The sequence below is a fragment of the Sabethes cyaneus genome, chromosome 1 (genome assembly GCF_943734655.1).
Source record: "Sabethes cyaneus chromosome 1, idSabCyanKW18_F2, whole genome shotgun sequence".
Lineage (NCBI taxonomy): Eukaryota > Metazoa > Arthropoda > Insecta > Diptera > Culicidae > Sabethes > Sabethes cyaneus.
The window spans coordinates 62,720,607-62,736,948 of NC_071353.1; the positions used below are offsets into that span (position 1 = coordinate 62,720,607).

General features: G+C 36.5%; 1 protein-coding gene across 5 annotated transcripts in view; it reads left to right on the plus strand.

The window, feature by feature from the left end:
• The window catches only part of LOC128736759 (tolloid-like protein 1), a 50,814-nt gene that overhangs the window by 21,192 nt on the left and 13,280 nt on the right, over positions 1–16,342 (plus strand). For all 5 annotated transcript variants that reach the window (XM_053831262.1, XM_053831270.1, XM_053831248.1 and 2 more), the window contains exons 3-6: positions 2,167–3,541; positions 8,360–8,587; positions 11,562–11,971; positions 12,046–12,191. In XM_053831262.1, coding sequence (XP_053687237.1) covers positions 2,167–3,541; positions 8,360–8,587; positions 11,562–11,971; positions 12,046–12,191 — 2,159 coding nt within the window. The remainder of the gene's footprint in view (positions 1–2,166; positions 3,542–8,359; positions 8,588–11,561; positions 11,972–12,045; positions 12,192–16,342) is intronic.

A 16,342-nucleotide genomic window follows, 5' to 3' on the forward strand; every position in this document is an offset into this window, starting at 1 on the left:
CTCCCTCGTCCCTACACATGGCAGGTTTCGGTGAGGTTCTCTCTAGTGGCAATACTTTGATAATTTTTCCAAGCATTTTTTTTCTCCTCCACCGCTTGTTGGCATTCCTCATCAAACCAATCATTTTGTGTACTCCGAGAATCAATACCTAGTGCCTGTCCGATGCCCGAGCGTATTCTGTCCCAACCGTCTTCGAGGTTTGAAGCACCTAACTCCTCGGAAGAAGGCAGTGCCTCGTTCAGTACTCGCGCGTAGTTCTCGGCAGCTTGTGGGTTATCTAGCTGCCTGATGTTCAGCCGATTGTCTAAGTCACATAGCGTTTTTACGAGATAGGTAGAAATGATGACGGACTGGGATCAGTCCCGGGGTAGTGGTTAGCATTCACACCTCTCACGCCGAGGACCCGGGTTCAAATCCCATCCTCGCAGAAGTTCCGAATGACCCAAAACTGGTTAAAGGGACTATAATCTAAACAAAAAAAAAGAAATGACTAAGTAATTAATGTATCTAATATCTATCCATCAAATTTATATCTGTTAAACACAATTCGGTTTTCTGAAATTAGCTATCTGGAATGTTAAATTTGGAAAATAACCTCTATGAACTAAATCAGCGTAGTTAGAATGGAGTATTCCCAATCAAGTAAACATGGCGAAAACTGGTGCCTATGCTGCGCTCAGAACGCTCTATTGAAATTCGCCAATGGCGAAAACTGGACCACCTGCATAAAATGGGAACCAGTTTTCGCCAGCTAGAATTTTCTAAAAATCCAGTAAATAAGCAACAATTTAAGGTTTATTTATACACAATCGCTGAAATTAATAAATAAACGATAGGAAAAATCTTTAAGTTTTCTACTGTAACCACAGCAACTGTTTTTCCTACAATTATTGTTTCTCATCCATAGCTGTACAGCTGAAAAAATCACCCCGATCTGTGAGCACAAACTGAAAATAATGATAACTTAAGTTGTACAATTATCAAGGTTATGGAATCGTATTTTATTGGTTAAGTATATAATTTTGTTTAAATCAATGAATACGTTATGGCAATTATGGTACGCCAACTACTGTGTTACTTGACTCACTGCGAATATGCGTTGTGTTCGCGGGATCGTGTTGGTTCGAAAGGTTTCGAAAAATATCGCCATTGTATCGAAAATATCGTTAATTTTGATCACTAAAAATAACGTACTTAAACGTTATATTTCAAGTGCGAGTAGTACGCAATAATGGTATTGTGAAACTGAATTGTTATTTATGCAACTTTTTACAAATTAAATGCTATAACAAAAGCACAACTTATAAAAAATCGTTTGTTATCGATATTAACTGCATATGCGTTATAAACGAATAAAACGTATGGTTACGTTTTATTTCAATAATACGCATATTCGCAGTAAGTCAGGTTAAACAGTAGCAATAAAACACCTGTGATCCACTAGGGTGGGGAAAACTGGTGCCGTTACCCTATTCTGATATGCTAATATAAAATAACAAGGATGTTTAGTGTTACATTCCGCATTCGTAATTTCTCTTCGATAAACTTCAGCAATTTTCATCTGTTTCAGCAATCCGATCTCACTATTCAAGTAACCATGAAAATTAGGATACCAAATCGATGGTCTGTTTTGAAAACCAAGCTATAATCGGAGCCAATTATAACCGAATATGAACGCACTTCTTCTCCGAGGCCTCTGTGGATCGCAGGTATTGGTTAACCTTTGAACCACAGTGGGCCGGATAAAAGAAGACTCCATAACCCCCTTATTAGGCGTGCAACGTATTTCAAACTCCACCAACACCAGCGGGTTGAGTTATTTTTATACACAAATTGTGCCTCTTCATCCATATATTGTACTCAAACCATTGATAAGGAAGTTTAACCTAACTCGTTTATTATTTTTTTTATGGGAGCCTGAACCACTGCGACCATTAGTTAGATCTATTGTTGTACTTGTTTACTATCCAATGATCAAATATTTTTCAAAAGAAATGCTGCATACATTTTTAGAAACGTATTCAAATGAGAGAAGACATTTGAACTTAGGCTTTTTTATATCACGAAATCGGTTCTTATAAAATACAGCGTTTTGTATCGTACAGAATAATTTGTAGTTCCAGCAGAGGAATTGAATGAACAATTTTATATTTTCTCTCTTTCTAGATGCATTTTTGGGGGACATTGCACTGCCAAATATAAATTACGAATCTGAGTGGCAAAAACAAAGACTGAATAAAACAATTCAACAAGAGCTAGAGAAACTTAAGCAAGAGGTGTATCATGAAGGTCTGCAGGTTGAAGAGGAAGGACTTACTGACATAATTCGCAAGAAAACCAAACAAGTTACGCCGGACATAAGTAGTGGTGCTACCTTCAATGTACCGAATAGAAATTTAAACGATCCTACTATAGATACCTCCGAAACACATCCATTGGACTATAAGTCACTGAACCGAAAACCAGTTCGTGGCGATAACGTAATCGTCGACAGCTACTATAGTGAATCGCACATAAAAGCAACCATAATTGACAACAATGACAACATTATCATTAAAAATACTAGCTTTACACATGATAGTCTTAGAGGAGACTTGCAATCCCAATCAAATTCATTGTCATCAAACAACTCCTCATCTAAAGGATCTTTCTCAAATAGCGACAATAATGAGGATTTAAAAATGGACATAATCAAAAAAAAGAACAAAACAGCGGATGCTCGCAACATTGATCTTAATCGTATCCAATCCGACACAAAGGATATTGTTATAGACGATTCCAGTAATAATATAATCAGCAATAACCATGCCAGCAGAAAGATTGCGTTGACAGCTTTTTCAACACCTACAACGACAATGAGACCATTGCGTACAACCCACGCCAACCATTTCAGCAATGCTGGAGGTAACGGAAAAACTTTGGAAAACGTTCAAGTACTGAATGGTGATGGTACTATTACTACTCACAAGCGACATCGACGTCGACGGCGACAGGGTAGCGGACGTAAAATTAGTACCGCAGAAAGAAAATTGTCGAACAAGTCTGGACCAAAACCAAGTGATGCAAATTCAGATACATACAGAGCCCGGTTAGAAAGATTGAAAAGTGAGTTGAGCAATCCAACCCTTTCGATCGAAGATTCTAATTTGAAACATTTGAAAGGGGAATATAAAAAGGCTCTTAAGAAGAAGCAGACCGCAAACAAATTTAAGTTGAAAAGTAAAGTCTGGTCTGCAAACGATGAATTACGTGTGCAAAAAGGTCGTCACAAGCAGATTGGCATAACTAACGAACCGAAAGATAGAAACATTCCAACCATAGACAAGAGCGGGCGCAAACGACAGATTCATTCCTATGTCCTGGATGACATCATTATCGAAGACAAAACACCAGACATGGAAAGCAAGTCACCAGGTGCTTCAATGAAAAACTCAAACGGAAATTCTCTTGAGTTGGGATCCATAGCGGCAGACATACGTACATCTAGTAGCGGAAATGAAAAAATTCAAATGCAGCAGTCGAAACCTGTTGATGATGAAAGGTAAGTCTGCTGTTGAAATGGGTATTCACGTCGCTGAGAATATTAAATCCGCACTTATTTACTGTGGACGTACAAATCTCTCAAGGCGAACGGTAAAATGTGTTTAATAAGTAGTAATTAAGCCCGGAAAATCTAGAAATGTATTTTCTAGCTCATTACATTTATTCAATAGCGTAGCACGCAAATAATTTTCCTCCTGAAAAGCATGCAAGTTGTGCTGAACAAGTCCATCTTTTCACACTTTACGCAATATCATTCATACGTTGTTGCGACCCTCTGCGGCTCAATAAAAAATATATGGTGCAAAGTCTATATATTTCTTTCGTGTATAACTAAAATATGACAACTACTGCCTAATTGAAACGTGGTTTTGAAAAACGACTTTATAATATTAATCAGACAAAACAAAAACAAATATTACCTACTAATCAACAATCTAATTAAATGCGATGGAAGCAATATTTGTTAGGAGTTTTCAATTTGTTATTTCTGAATTAGCTGAAACTTTGCTTAAATGTTATCTTTTGAAAAAATGTCATTAAATACCATCTCAGATATTTTTTAAAGATCTGCTGTTTCAAAAGAACCTAACCAAACATGGTACGGATGAATTAAATATTTAACAAAATGGTGTGTTTGATCGAAATGATGTCTTCAGCAAATCTGTTGATAATAACATTGCACTTCTAAAAAAATTTGTGCACTGTAATTTTTTTGTTGAAAAAAAAAACAAAAGAAAATAAAACTTAAAAATTAGAAATTAAAAAAACTGCATTTTTATTTTTTTTTTATTTTTTGACATATTAAAGATAATAATGTGTACTAGGGTAGATGCTCCAGTAATGGAGGAATTATGTCGGGGGGTAGTGTGTAAAGACAATTTAAACGCTCAATTTATCAGTTTTCAATTGAACTACATGATAATATGGTGCACCATAGTGTTGGTTTTAAATACATACCAAAATTATACCATTCTGCTGGTTAATATATCTAAAATATTGCTTTTTCTGACATTAGTATGTGCTCCTAAAGTAGTGGTAATGCTCCTATAATAGTGGAAAATTTGCCTATAATAGTGGAATGTTGTTTACCGCCTTAGCAACGCTAGCAATGAGCATGGCAGCATGTGGATAACAACGTAGGCTTGTTAAAATGCTATGGATTGTTACGAATTTTTTAAGCAATTGCACTCTATTGGACTGCTCAAAAGAAATTTGTAATTTTTGCACCAGCATCTTGAATTTTAACAGTGTATCTTAGATAAAACTGTTAACAAATAAATATTTAACAATAGAAAACTGAAATTATCTTGAAATCCGCCAAAATTATGATATATTTCGAGTTTCCACCACTACTGGTACTACCACAACTACTGGAGCATCTACCCTATTGTTCTGTTAAAATTTCATAAATGGACAATTAAAAAGCAAATAAGTTATGATTTTTTGAAAATTTCAAGTCTTTTTGTTTTCAGCGCCCAGTTAGCTTTGAGGTACGATGCCGGTTTAACAAGCCAGTCGTCGTATGTTCGGCATCTCGGCAAGATGGTGCTGCTAGATAGTCAGTAGGATTTTTGCACTAGCCCCGTAACTGTCCTGTGCTTTAACAGCCGGCTGCGAAGTCTGTCGATAAAGAAAGGCCAAGCCTTAGAAAGACGTTTAAACACAAGGATTTGCTTTTTTTGTCTTCGCCAAAAATAATTTTTTACAATATATTTTTTGTGTAATATAGTATATATTTTGTGTTTTTGTTATACAGCAGTTTCCCGAAAAAGGCGGTGGGTGGTGTTGTACGCCCATCCATTGTTCCATAACTGTTTGTACTGAGCCACGACTTTGTCAGCATCGACAAAATCAATATTTTTTCTCTTTTTGAGATTGCTAGATTTGAAAATTTTTGCTTCATGTTTTGTATAAATCGCTGTGTTAGCTTTGCAGTTCACATTATTAGTTTATTGCACAAAAAGATAATTGGAATATATTCTTGCTAATAGGGTAAGACGGGGTAAGAGGCCCGGCGGGGTAAGACGGGCCACATCAATTTCGAATAGAAATTCTTAAATTTTTTGCAATTACACTACCGTACCTTCTTTGTTAATGTATTTGAATACTTTCGAAACACTCTGTGGTGATCGACCACACGAAACGTCAAAATTAGAATCAAAACAAACTATTCGCTCATCGTGATTTTGTCTGATATAAATATGCCGTTGCAAACAAAAAATTATTTTTGTTAGAATATAGATGTGTCACACTGTATACTTATTTGCTTTTTATTTGTGCATCATGAGACTTTCACAAAATATGATTATCTTTAATATGTCAATGCGCTTTTTTAAATATTTAACTTTTTAGTTTTATTTTTTTAATTCAACAAATTTTTTTGCAGTGCACAAATATTTTTAGAAATGCAACTTTGATACCTACAACTTTGTTGAAGACACCATTCCGATCAAACAATTATTTTTCCAATATAAAATATTTAATTTACTGTAAACACACCTAATTCTGCGCACCGTATATTTTCTTCAAAAATCATAGCATTCTCAAATGAATAGCTCTATATACTCATATTTTCCTAGATGTGTTAATTAAGATAAAAATTTGCAGGAATTTGTAGATTACCTCTGTGGGGTGCGCAGAATTAGGTGCATTTGCGGCATATCATTTTAGGCTAGGTCCTTTTAAAACAGTAGTTGAGATCTTATAAATAAATGACTGATATCATGAAATGACATTTTTTCTACAATAACATCTATTTAAAGTTTCACCTATATAAAAAATTACAGTTTAACTCCACAGAATCGCTCTAATTTGAAATTATATTAAATGTCAACTGGTAACTTGAAGCAAAACTATTTACTAGACATTTTTGAAGTAAACCTAGATTTTGCTATTTATTTCAATGCAGACTTACTAATTCTCATTCTTAGTTAGAATGAGAAAAGATATTAAGGTACTAATATTTTTTGAAACGATGGTTCTACAATTGATGAAGGGACGGTGGGGGAAAGAAATGAAATTTTTTGGTGAAGGAGGGGAAGAGCGGAAAGGAAGGGGGGGGGGGTATTGGTAGCTATGCTTGACAAGTAGTCATTTTGACTCCTACCTTTTGTCCAATGCTCACAAATGCAGGTAGGAGTCAAAATGACTACTTGTCAAGCATAGCTACCAATACCCCCCCCCCCCTTCCTTTCCGCTCTTCCCCTCCTTCACCAAAAATTTTCATTTCTTTCCCCCACCGTCCCTTCATCAATTGTAGAACCATCGTTTCAAAAAATATTAATATATATGTATGACCACATTTCAAGGTCAAGACTAAAAACTTGAGATTAGTCTATATTAAGGTACGCCGAGGCAAGTGTGACCTAAAAATTGCATAGTTGGAGTTTTTTCGACTGTGTAATCTACACCTATGATTATTTTGAAATCCTAGTAGCACAAAAAACTTTACAGTGGTATCACTTCGAAGGTTTATCACAAAAAAGGATTATCGATTTACATGAAATAAATCTAAGGAGAATTTTCAAAATCATGGCGATAGGCCCCACTTGCCTGATTTACCGGGGCAAGTGAGACGTATATTCCAAATTGATCAAGAAGCATCAAATAACAGAAAATTGTCTATAGTACGATACAGTAACGTTAAAGCATTGAAAAAAGCAACCAAAGATAATGTTTCTACTAATAGTTTATCCAAAAATGTCGTTAGAAAATCAGATTACTATTACTATAGCATAACACGACGGGTGACATTATGCGTAATATAAAAAACAATTACGCAGTAATATAGTATGGTAACGCAATGTAGTAGAGTATATAGCCGTATTTAATTCTTGCGAGACGTAATTTATGATTAACCATTCTTTAATAGCTCGAAAATACGACTATGATCTGTTTGTTCTACCATGTCACACATAATGTGACAAAACTGTTTGCTGTGTCATAAGCCGTGTTAATGCACGTATTTTTAGGTTGTCTTGGTTTAGTCCTTTTCCATTTTATTTGAATGTTTTACCGATATAGATATTATGTAAATGAACAAATATAAAAAATATATTAGGATAAAAAGTTTTGTGCTGAAACGCTTTATTTTCAATAGGTCCCACTTGCCCCGGGTGCTCTGAAGTGCCACCTTTATTTCGACTAATATACAACTAATTTTTGTGTGTAACTTGTTAATGCACTAGTTTATCTACTATGTATCAGAAAAACATGTACTATTACCAAAGCCTGTGACCAAAACATCATTTGTAGAAAGGTGCGTCCAATATACGACGCAAATTAAAAATGACGCCTAAATTCGAAGTTCAATTTTGGTGTTTGAAATGCCAATTAAAAATAATCTATAATTTTTATGAATGCGTTGAAGATGTATTTTTCATTTCAGTTGGAAAACTTCAGTTGGAGAAAGTGAGATTAATGCGAGCTATGAGCTTTATTCTCACTTACTAGTGCCGTATTCTCACTTACCCCGGTGTACCTTATTCAATTTTCATTTTTTTAAAGACATGTAACAAACAATTAAACAAATCGTGAAGGCTGCCGCAAAAGATGGTTTTATAACGATCAAATTAATCAAATGACACAGAAGTAAATAATCTTCTGTGTCATTTGATTGTACACATTTTATGCCTTACAAAAGGGCAATACCTACATATAGCCTACATATATATATTTATATGGTATATGGTATATAAAAACATGGGTAACCATGAACATTTCTAGGTTAAGGATACGCAACTAAAATGCTTTGGATAGAACATGAAGGGAGGAATTGTTTGTGTTTTTCAGAAGAGTAAACTATATTTGATTTTAGAAAGTCATCCGATCACCACCGAGTGCCACGAGCTGCTACTGCAAAGAAGGAACGCATCTGGGACTTTGGTGTCATCCCATATGAGATTGATGGCAATTTTAGCGGTTTACATAAAGCCCTCTTCAAACAAGCAATGCGTCACTGGGAAAACTACACGTGTATAAAATTTGTCGAGCGAAATCCCATCGAACATCCGAATTACATTGTCTTCACAGAACGCCAATGCGGGTGAGTTTGATATATGCAATCAGAACGGTGGCGTTAGAAGGCATGACTTTTTATGTTGCAATACATTTCGGAAATAACTGGTTACGGTTTTATGTGTTGTATTTGTATAGAACCTATTTGCACTAAACACTTTAACAAACTATGGACTCAGCGGATTTATAATCAGATTCATGGTTAAAGGTTGTTTAATCCACTGGGTCCAAATTTTTCATTCAGCTTGAGAAAAATTTGATTATTTTCTTCACTACACGTATTTGCACGCATTTGCGTATTGCTACACGTCTTTGCTGTCATAATACATCAGCGGCGTTAGGAATTGCAACTCATTGCGCTCATTCTTATTTGAGTATTTCACAACACGTTTTACGTAGCAATTTTCGTACAAATCACCACAAATAAGCAAACAGTAATTCGAAATAATGGTAAAGATAAGATAGAAGTCATGTCATGTTATTAAAGCGAATTCATAACAACAGGCGAACCAGCCGCAGACTGAGAACCTCTGAAATAAAGAAAAAAAAAACCTGATTTAATCCACCTAGTGGTGAAAGGAACCTTCGTTATACGGTCTTACTTGCTATTGGAGATAGAAATCGACACGTCTTCGGAAAATAATTCATCTATTGGTTAACCTCTCTAAGGTCTACATCATTTTTAGCACCGCAAAATTCACTAAAATGGCCGTAACTTTTTTATCTCTTAATATTTTTTCACCCAATTTGGGAATTTTCCCGAAAATATTTTCTATTTTCATAATATCTACAGTTCCTTGGGGGACCGTGACATGACTTTTTTAGACAAAGTTGCCAAATATTTTGAATTTGTTTGAAATCGGGTGATTTTTGTGAACATATCATCGACTGTGGACATATCAGTTACTTTGCCACAGTTATGAGCCATGGTGCGCGCCACCCGGATCCGAGGGGACACTATAAATCCGGAACCGGTTCCCATAAAGGGATATTTCAGCATCAGTAAAGTATTTCGTGTCGCATATCAAAAAACATTAGCATTCGACAAAATAGCGATTGGCGATCATATCGTGTCTCTCATAGGCCATATGGCCGATTCCAGGTCCCGGACAAGTTCCTTCGAAATCCGTTCCGTGCTTGAATCAGAAAAAAAAACCGTCCCCGGGCCCGGAACCGATCATATGGCTTCTGAGAGACATGATATGATCGCCAATCGCTATTTTATCGAATGCTGATGTTTTTTGATATGCCACACGACATACTTTACTGTTGCTGAAATGTCCCTTTATGGGAACCGGTTCCGGATTTATAGTGTCCCCTCGGATGCGCGCGAGTAACCTTGTTACAAAAGTTGGCGCGAGTGTTTGAGGGTTAATATCTTTTGACCGGTAAAACCAATTCTTATGTATTTTGTATATATATTCGTAGTGTCAAACCCTCTCGTTTGATATTAAAATAATTGAAATTAGGTAAATTATCTTGGTTAAAATCATTATAAATTATTGTTAATTTTGGTGTGGTGTATACGATTGCTCATAACTTTCAAATTAAACGTCCAATCAAAAAACCATTCAATAGTCATCTATCCGGCTATATTACCTGCCAAATGAAACTTATAGCGCATAAATCGGTTTGGCCATCTCTGAGAAACAGGCGATCATTTGAACCTTGTCAAAACTGGTTTTAAGGCTTTTAAACCACTTATTTGTTTTCAATAAAACTTGGCATAAAGTTTAGCAACAGTAAGAGCTTTCATTTGATACTAAGATCGTTGAAATCGGTTGTGTGGTTCCGGAGAAAATCGTGTCACGTAGTTTGCTTATAACTTTTAAACGAAAAGTCGGACCATTGAACAATTCAATAGTGATATTTTTCCCTATAATATCTTTCAAACAAAAGTAATAACAGACAAATCGGTTCAGCCATCTCCGAGAAATAGGCGATAGAAAATAAGCCTCACATACAAACACACACACACACACACACACACACACACACACACACACACACACACACACACACACACACACACACACACACACACACACACACACACACACACACACACACACACACACACACACACACACACACACACACACACACACACACACACACACACACACACACACACACACACACACACACACACACACACACACACACACACACACACACACACACACACACACACACACACACACACACACACACACACACACACACACACACACACACACACACACACACACACACACACACACACACACACACACACACACACACACACACACACACACACACACACACACACACACACACACACACACACACACACACACACACACACACACACACACACACACACACACACACACACACACACACACACACACACACACACACACACACACACACACACACACACACACACACACACACACACACACACACACACACACACACACACACACACACACACACACACACACACACACACACACACACACACACACACACACACACACACACACACACACACACACACACACACACACACACACACACACACACACACACACACACACACACACACACACACACACACACACACACACACACACACACACACACACACACACACACACATTGCTCAATTCGTCGAACCCAATCAATTGGTATATGTGACTCGGTCCCCCGGACCTTAGATCGACTTCGTGTTTCTCGACCAATTCCTAAACCTTTGTTATATAGTATAACAAAGGTAAAACATTCTTAAACAAAATACATCGATCCACCATTCATAGGTTTGCATGACTACACGGATATCTATAACACGGTTTGCTGTTTGTTTTATAAATATATTTTATTTTCAAACCCAGAGCAGCTCGGAAACAGAACACAAAATTTTCGAAGTATATGCCTTACCACGCCACTGAAATATTTACTGCTGTGCCAAAAAATTCCAATGATTGATGGTACAATCTGATGTCCCATTTCAGTTGTTGCTCATTTGTAGGAAAACGCGGTAATGGACCGCAGGCGATTTCGATTGGTAAAAATTGCGACAAGTTTGGCATTGTAGTGCACGAGCTAGGGCATGTGGTAGGTTTCTGGCATGAACACACCCGACCGGATCGCGAAAACCATGTGGTGATTGAAAAGAATAACATCATGGTTGGGCAGGAGTACAACTTCAACAAACTAACCGAGGATGAAGTGAATTCTCTGGGATTACCGTATGACTACGACTCCATCATGCATTATGCACGGAATACTTTTTCAAAAGGCACCTATTTAGACACGATATTCCCGATTGAAATGCCTACCCGGAAACGTCCTGAAATCGGCCAGCGTCTAAGACTTAGTGAAGGAGACATCGCCCAGGCAAACTTGCTATATAAATGTGCTAGTTCGTGTTACCTAGCAAATATTTTGTTTAAAATGAACGCACTGTGAGTAATCAAATTACTTTTATTATTCCAGAATGCGGCCGAACATTTCAAGAAAATCTAGCATCATTTACTTCGCCTAGTTACTACTCTAATACGCCACCGGCCGATCCAGAAAGATGCGAATGGCGAATAACGGCAACGCACGGAGAAAGAATTGTGCTCAACATTACTGATCTGGTAACCTGCAAACCTTTTCCATAGCATTTCACGATTAATTCAAGAAACAAAAATCCTTTGTTAATATTATGACTCATATCATTCAAAGTTTGAAAATAACCTAATAGTTTTTCATTTGTGCAAGACATCTAAAACTTATAATTATTCCAGTATTTACCAGTGTGATTTGCAAACAAGATTTGGTTTATTATTTACCTTGAATTACGAGAGGAACATGTTTTCGATTACGTCACGATTTGAATATTTCATTTGAGCTTACTCTTAGGATTTATTTTTGATATGTTCCTAATTTCTATTTTTCTAAAAAGGCAGTATTCAAAAAAATCATTCGATGATTAACCGCAGTCAACATATATTCATATAATAAAACAGAAAACTGTAAAAAACATACACCTCTCACCTTACCACGCTATACACTACCCTATTAGTGGCACCAGAAATGGCCACTTTAATAGTTAGATTACAAGAAAACCGAGGTCCATTGCCATAAATGTAGTCCCAAATTAATTAGCAGTTTTTAGCGTACAATAAACAGAAATATTTTTACTACGTTTTCAGTACAACAACTAAGATCAAATATTTGAAAAATCATTATTAACGAAAAATTTGCGATTTAAGTTGAGGCACCAATTTTCGACACCTTCTGTGCTCTAGTTTTTGCCACCCACAGAAGCATCGTTTGCATCTTGTTCTTGTTCTAGTTCGACTTTCGACCCGGTCGAGTCATCTTGAGGCTGAGCTCCTCTGTTCCTGTCCGGTATCTTTACGACGTGTACGGCCCACCGTAGCATACCGACTTTCGCCAGATGTACGATGAAAATCTTGATCTTCTTACTAGTGTTGTTGCCCGCGGTCACCAGCGATCTTAATTAGCAATTTATGCATTTGATCTTTGGTGCATTTATTTTTGGCCCAAAATCCTCCTCGACTCCGCTTTCAGTCTGGCGTAGATTACCTCCAACGTTTCGAAGTTCCTGACTTTTCTGCTACCCAAGTAACCAAGAGTTCGAATAATGGTGTCTAACGAGGGTTAAATAGCTTTATGTATATTAATTTATAACTTGCTAAGCAGCGTCACTTTTAAGTAATTAACCGAACTTTCAAGCTGTCTTGAGTTCGCTGCATAGAACGCTAAGCAGCTTCGAAAAAAACTGTCAAAAACTTAGACAAAACTAAAATTTAGCAGCACTTCTATGTTCTATTTTTATACTTCTACCTAACTTCTATATTCGTTGCATTTGCCTGCTGTTGGGTTTGAACCCGGGTGTTCCGCGTTGTAAACTTGTTAGCAACTAAAGTTACTTCAGAACTTCATGTAGCATCCTAATAGCTTTGAAGTATCTATGAAGTACTCACAGCACTTCTTAAAGCATTTAGTTCCACGTAGAGAGCCTTAGAGAGTCGCCATCTGAAACAATAATCTAGCAACAATGCAGCTGCGTATGTTAGTGTTGCCGCGCGCACAAATTATTCTGTGATCAACAGACATTTGGAATAAATAACTTTTATAATATCTGGATATGTAATTCCTTTTCATGATAATTTTACCACAGTTAATGGTCGCTGCTGTTGTAGTTATGCTGCTGTTGTCTATTATTGCTAATTCTTTTGAGAACCAGGGATTTAAATTAAAGATTTCGAGTTCCTCGATGCTACATATAATAACAATATACTCAAGGAACCTTTCTTTAAAGCTTTTATTTTGAATAATTCATAAAAAGCTGCTAAAAATGTAGAAAAATGCTCAAAAAATGTTCTTATTGATTTGAGATGGCGTCTCTCTATCTTCAACTGGCTCTCTAGTCGTTACTCTTTTTAAGGCTCTCTAATCGGTGTTTTGACAAGTCTCCTGTTCGATTGGACTTACTTTTGACAACTGATTCTGTTCGATTGGAATTTTCGGTTTAACCTTCTGCGGCTGAGGTGGTAGTCTGACAGACACCAGAAATCAGAAAAATGTAACAGATGCGTTATGTATTGTATTTTGATTCACAAGTTTGCAGTGTCTACCCGATTCATATCTGCGGTCTAATTACATCCAAAAGGTTGCTAAAGATATGTACTCAATTTTAAAATAATTAAAATCTGAATTTACATAATTCAATAATAGGAATTATTAAGTTAAGTTTGGGTGTCCAGCAGACTACCACGTCAGCAGAATCGTTAAGAGTGGGGCACCTCAGCCGCAGAAGGTTAAGATGGCGACTCTCTAAGGCTCTCTAGTTCCACGCATACTTGATATACACTACTAATCAGCAAGAAAGTTCCACGGAACTGAATTTGAACTAATTGTGAACTTTAGAGTTCGCGTGTCAAGTAATATTCGAACTTCTGGTTGCTTGGGATATGCGATTGACAGCAAGCGTTCTGCATATATTGCTGTTATTCGCTTCTATGCGAAAACCTTCCAAAAGAAAAATAAAAACAAAAAAGTCTCTGTTACCAGTTTTGATCGCCGAATCGTTCGGACTTCCACTTCTGTTCTGTGTGGTTATTGTAGCCTAAATAACAATAAAATGTTTGCTGGGTAAGTTAGTAGGTAATAGCAGATACTTTCCTATTGCCTTATCGCATTACGTAGCACATCTAAAATGAACTCATAACACAACGACTGATGCGTTACTCCTAAAACAGTTAATTCACCGTAAAAACTTTGTGGTTATTCATCTGATATACAATGACATGAAGAATTTTGAATTAAGACATCATTGTCAGATGGAAAATTTTTAAATAAACAACAACAATAAAAACAACAACAATAAGAAAATGTGAGTTTCCGTACAGAAGAAACTACAGCTAAATGTTGTACAGAACCTTATGAGTGGAGTTAAGCGTTAGGTGCGAGCATGCGATTATGGTATGGAAGTCGAACGAAATGATTATGCCAAAAGCTTACTAATGGGTTACATTTTATTATCTGAAAGTTTGAAATAGGTCGATCAACTATAGGTAATTTTCTACAGCGTTTTATCCGTGATGCAGTTTTACGTGGGACACCCTTTATATAATGTATAATCGGAGCAGAGTCGTCCGCACACTTCCACAGTACAAAACTTTTCTGACGAAGTGCAGATTTGGAAGAGTTGGTTGAAACAGTATGCCTTGCTAGAATTTTAACCGAAGCGTTGCGGTATGAACTTGAAAAATTCGGAGATGCATACTATCCCGCGACAAATCATAGGCACAGTACCTACATTTTTCCATGTAATTATTAGACTCATTTCGTTATAAATTTTGAACCCAGAGCCTTTTAAAAGGGTGTCCCGCATCAAACTGCATCACGGAAAAAATGCTGTAGAAAATTACCTACACCCAAAATATTCTGCACATAACTAATAGTAAATTTCCATATGAAATTCCATATGATTATCATGAGACGCATATAAACACAGACCTCCCAGAAATACACATAAAAATTATACGCGCATGAATAGTATGTGCAATTATACACATAAAAATTATTCACTCAAGTCTTTTTTTACACGGTTTATTTTTACGATTTTTGAATTAACGCGGTTTTTCTTTGAGGATTTTTGAATTATTTTATGACGATTTTTGAATTAGCGCGATTTTTTTTACATCATTTTTCGAATCAACGCAGTTTTTTCAGCGATTTTTAAATTCGAGCGATTTTTTTGGTGGTTTTGAATTAACGCGGTTTTTTTACGTCGGTTTTTTAATTAACACGGTTAATTTTTTGACGATTTCTGAATTAACGCGGTTTTTGACAACATTTTTCGAATTAACGCGGTTTTATTTTACATGGCACGTATCCCTCGTGTAAAAAAAGACTTGAGTAGATGTGGGACACATAGAAACTATACAAAAAATTTTCTCAGTGTAGTTGACCGCTCTTTTTCAAACTTTCAGACAGTAAAATATAACCCGTTAGTAATCTTTTGGCATTTTTATTCCATTCAACTTCAATACCATAACCGGTATGCTGGCACGTTACGCTTAACTCCACTCACAAGGTTTGTTGTATTTGTACAGAACCGACGGAACTTCTTCTATACGGAAACCCACTCTTTTCACGTATTCCTCCGATTTGACCTCCTTGGGATGCTTCCATAGTGCCTGCTTAATAAAAGTTCAGTATTTTTCGATGGACCTTAGTTGCGGTGCGTTGGGGGGGTTCATATCCTTGGGTA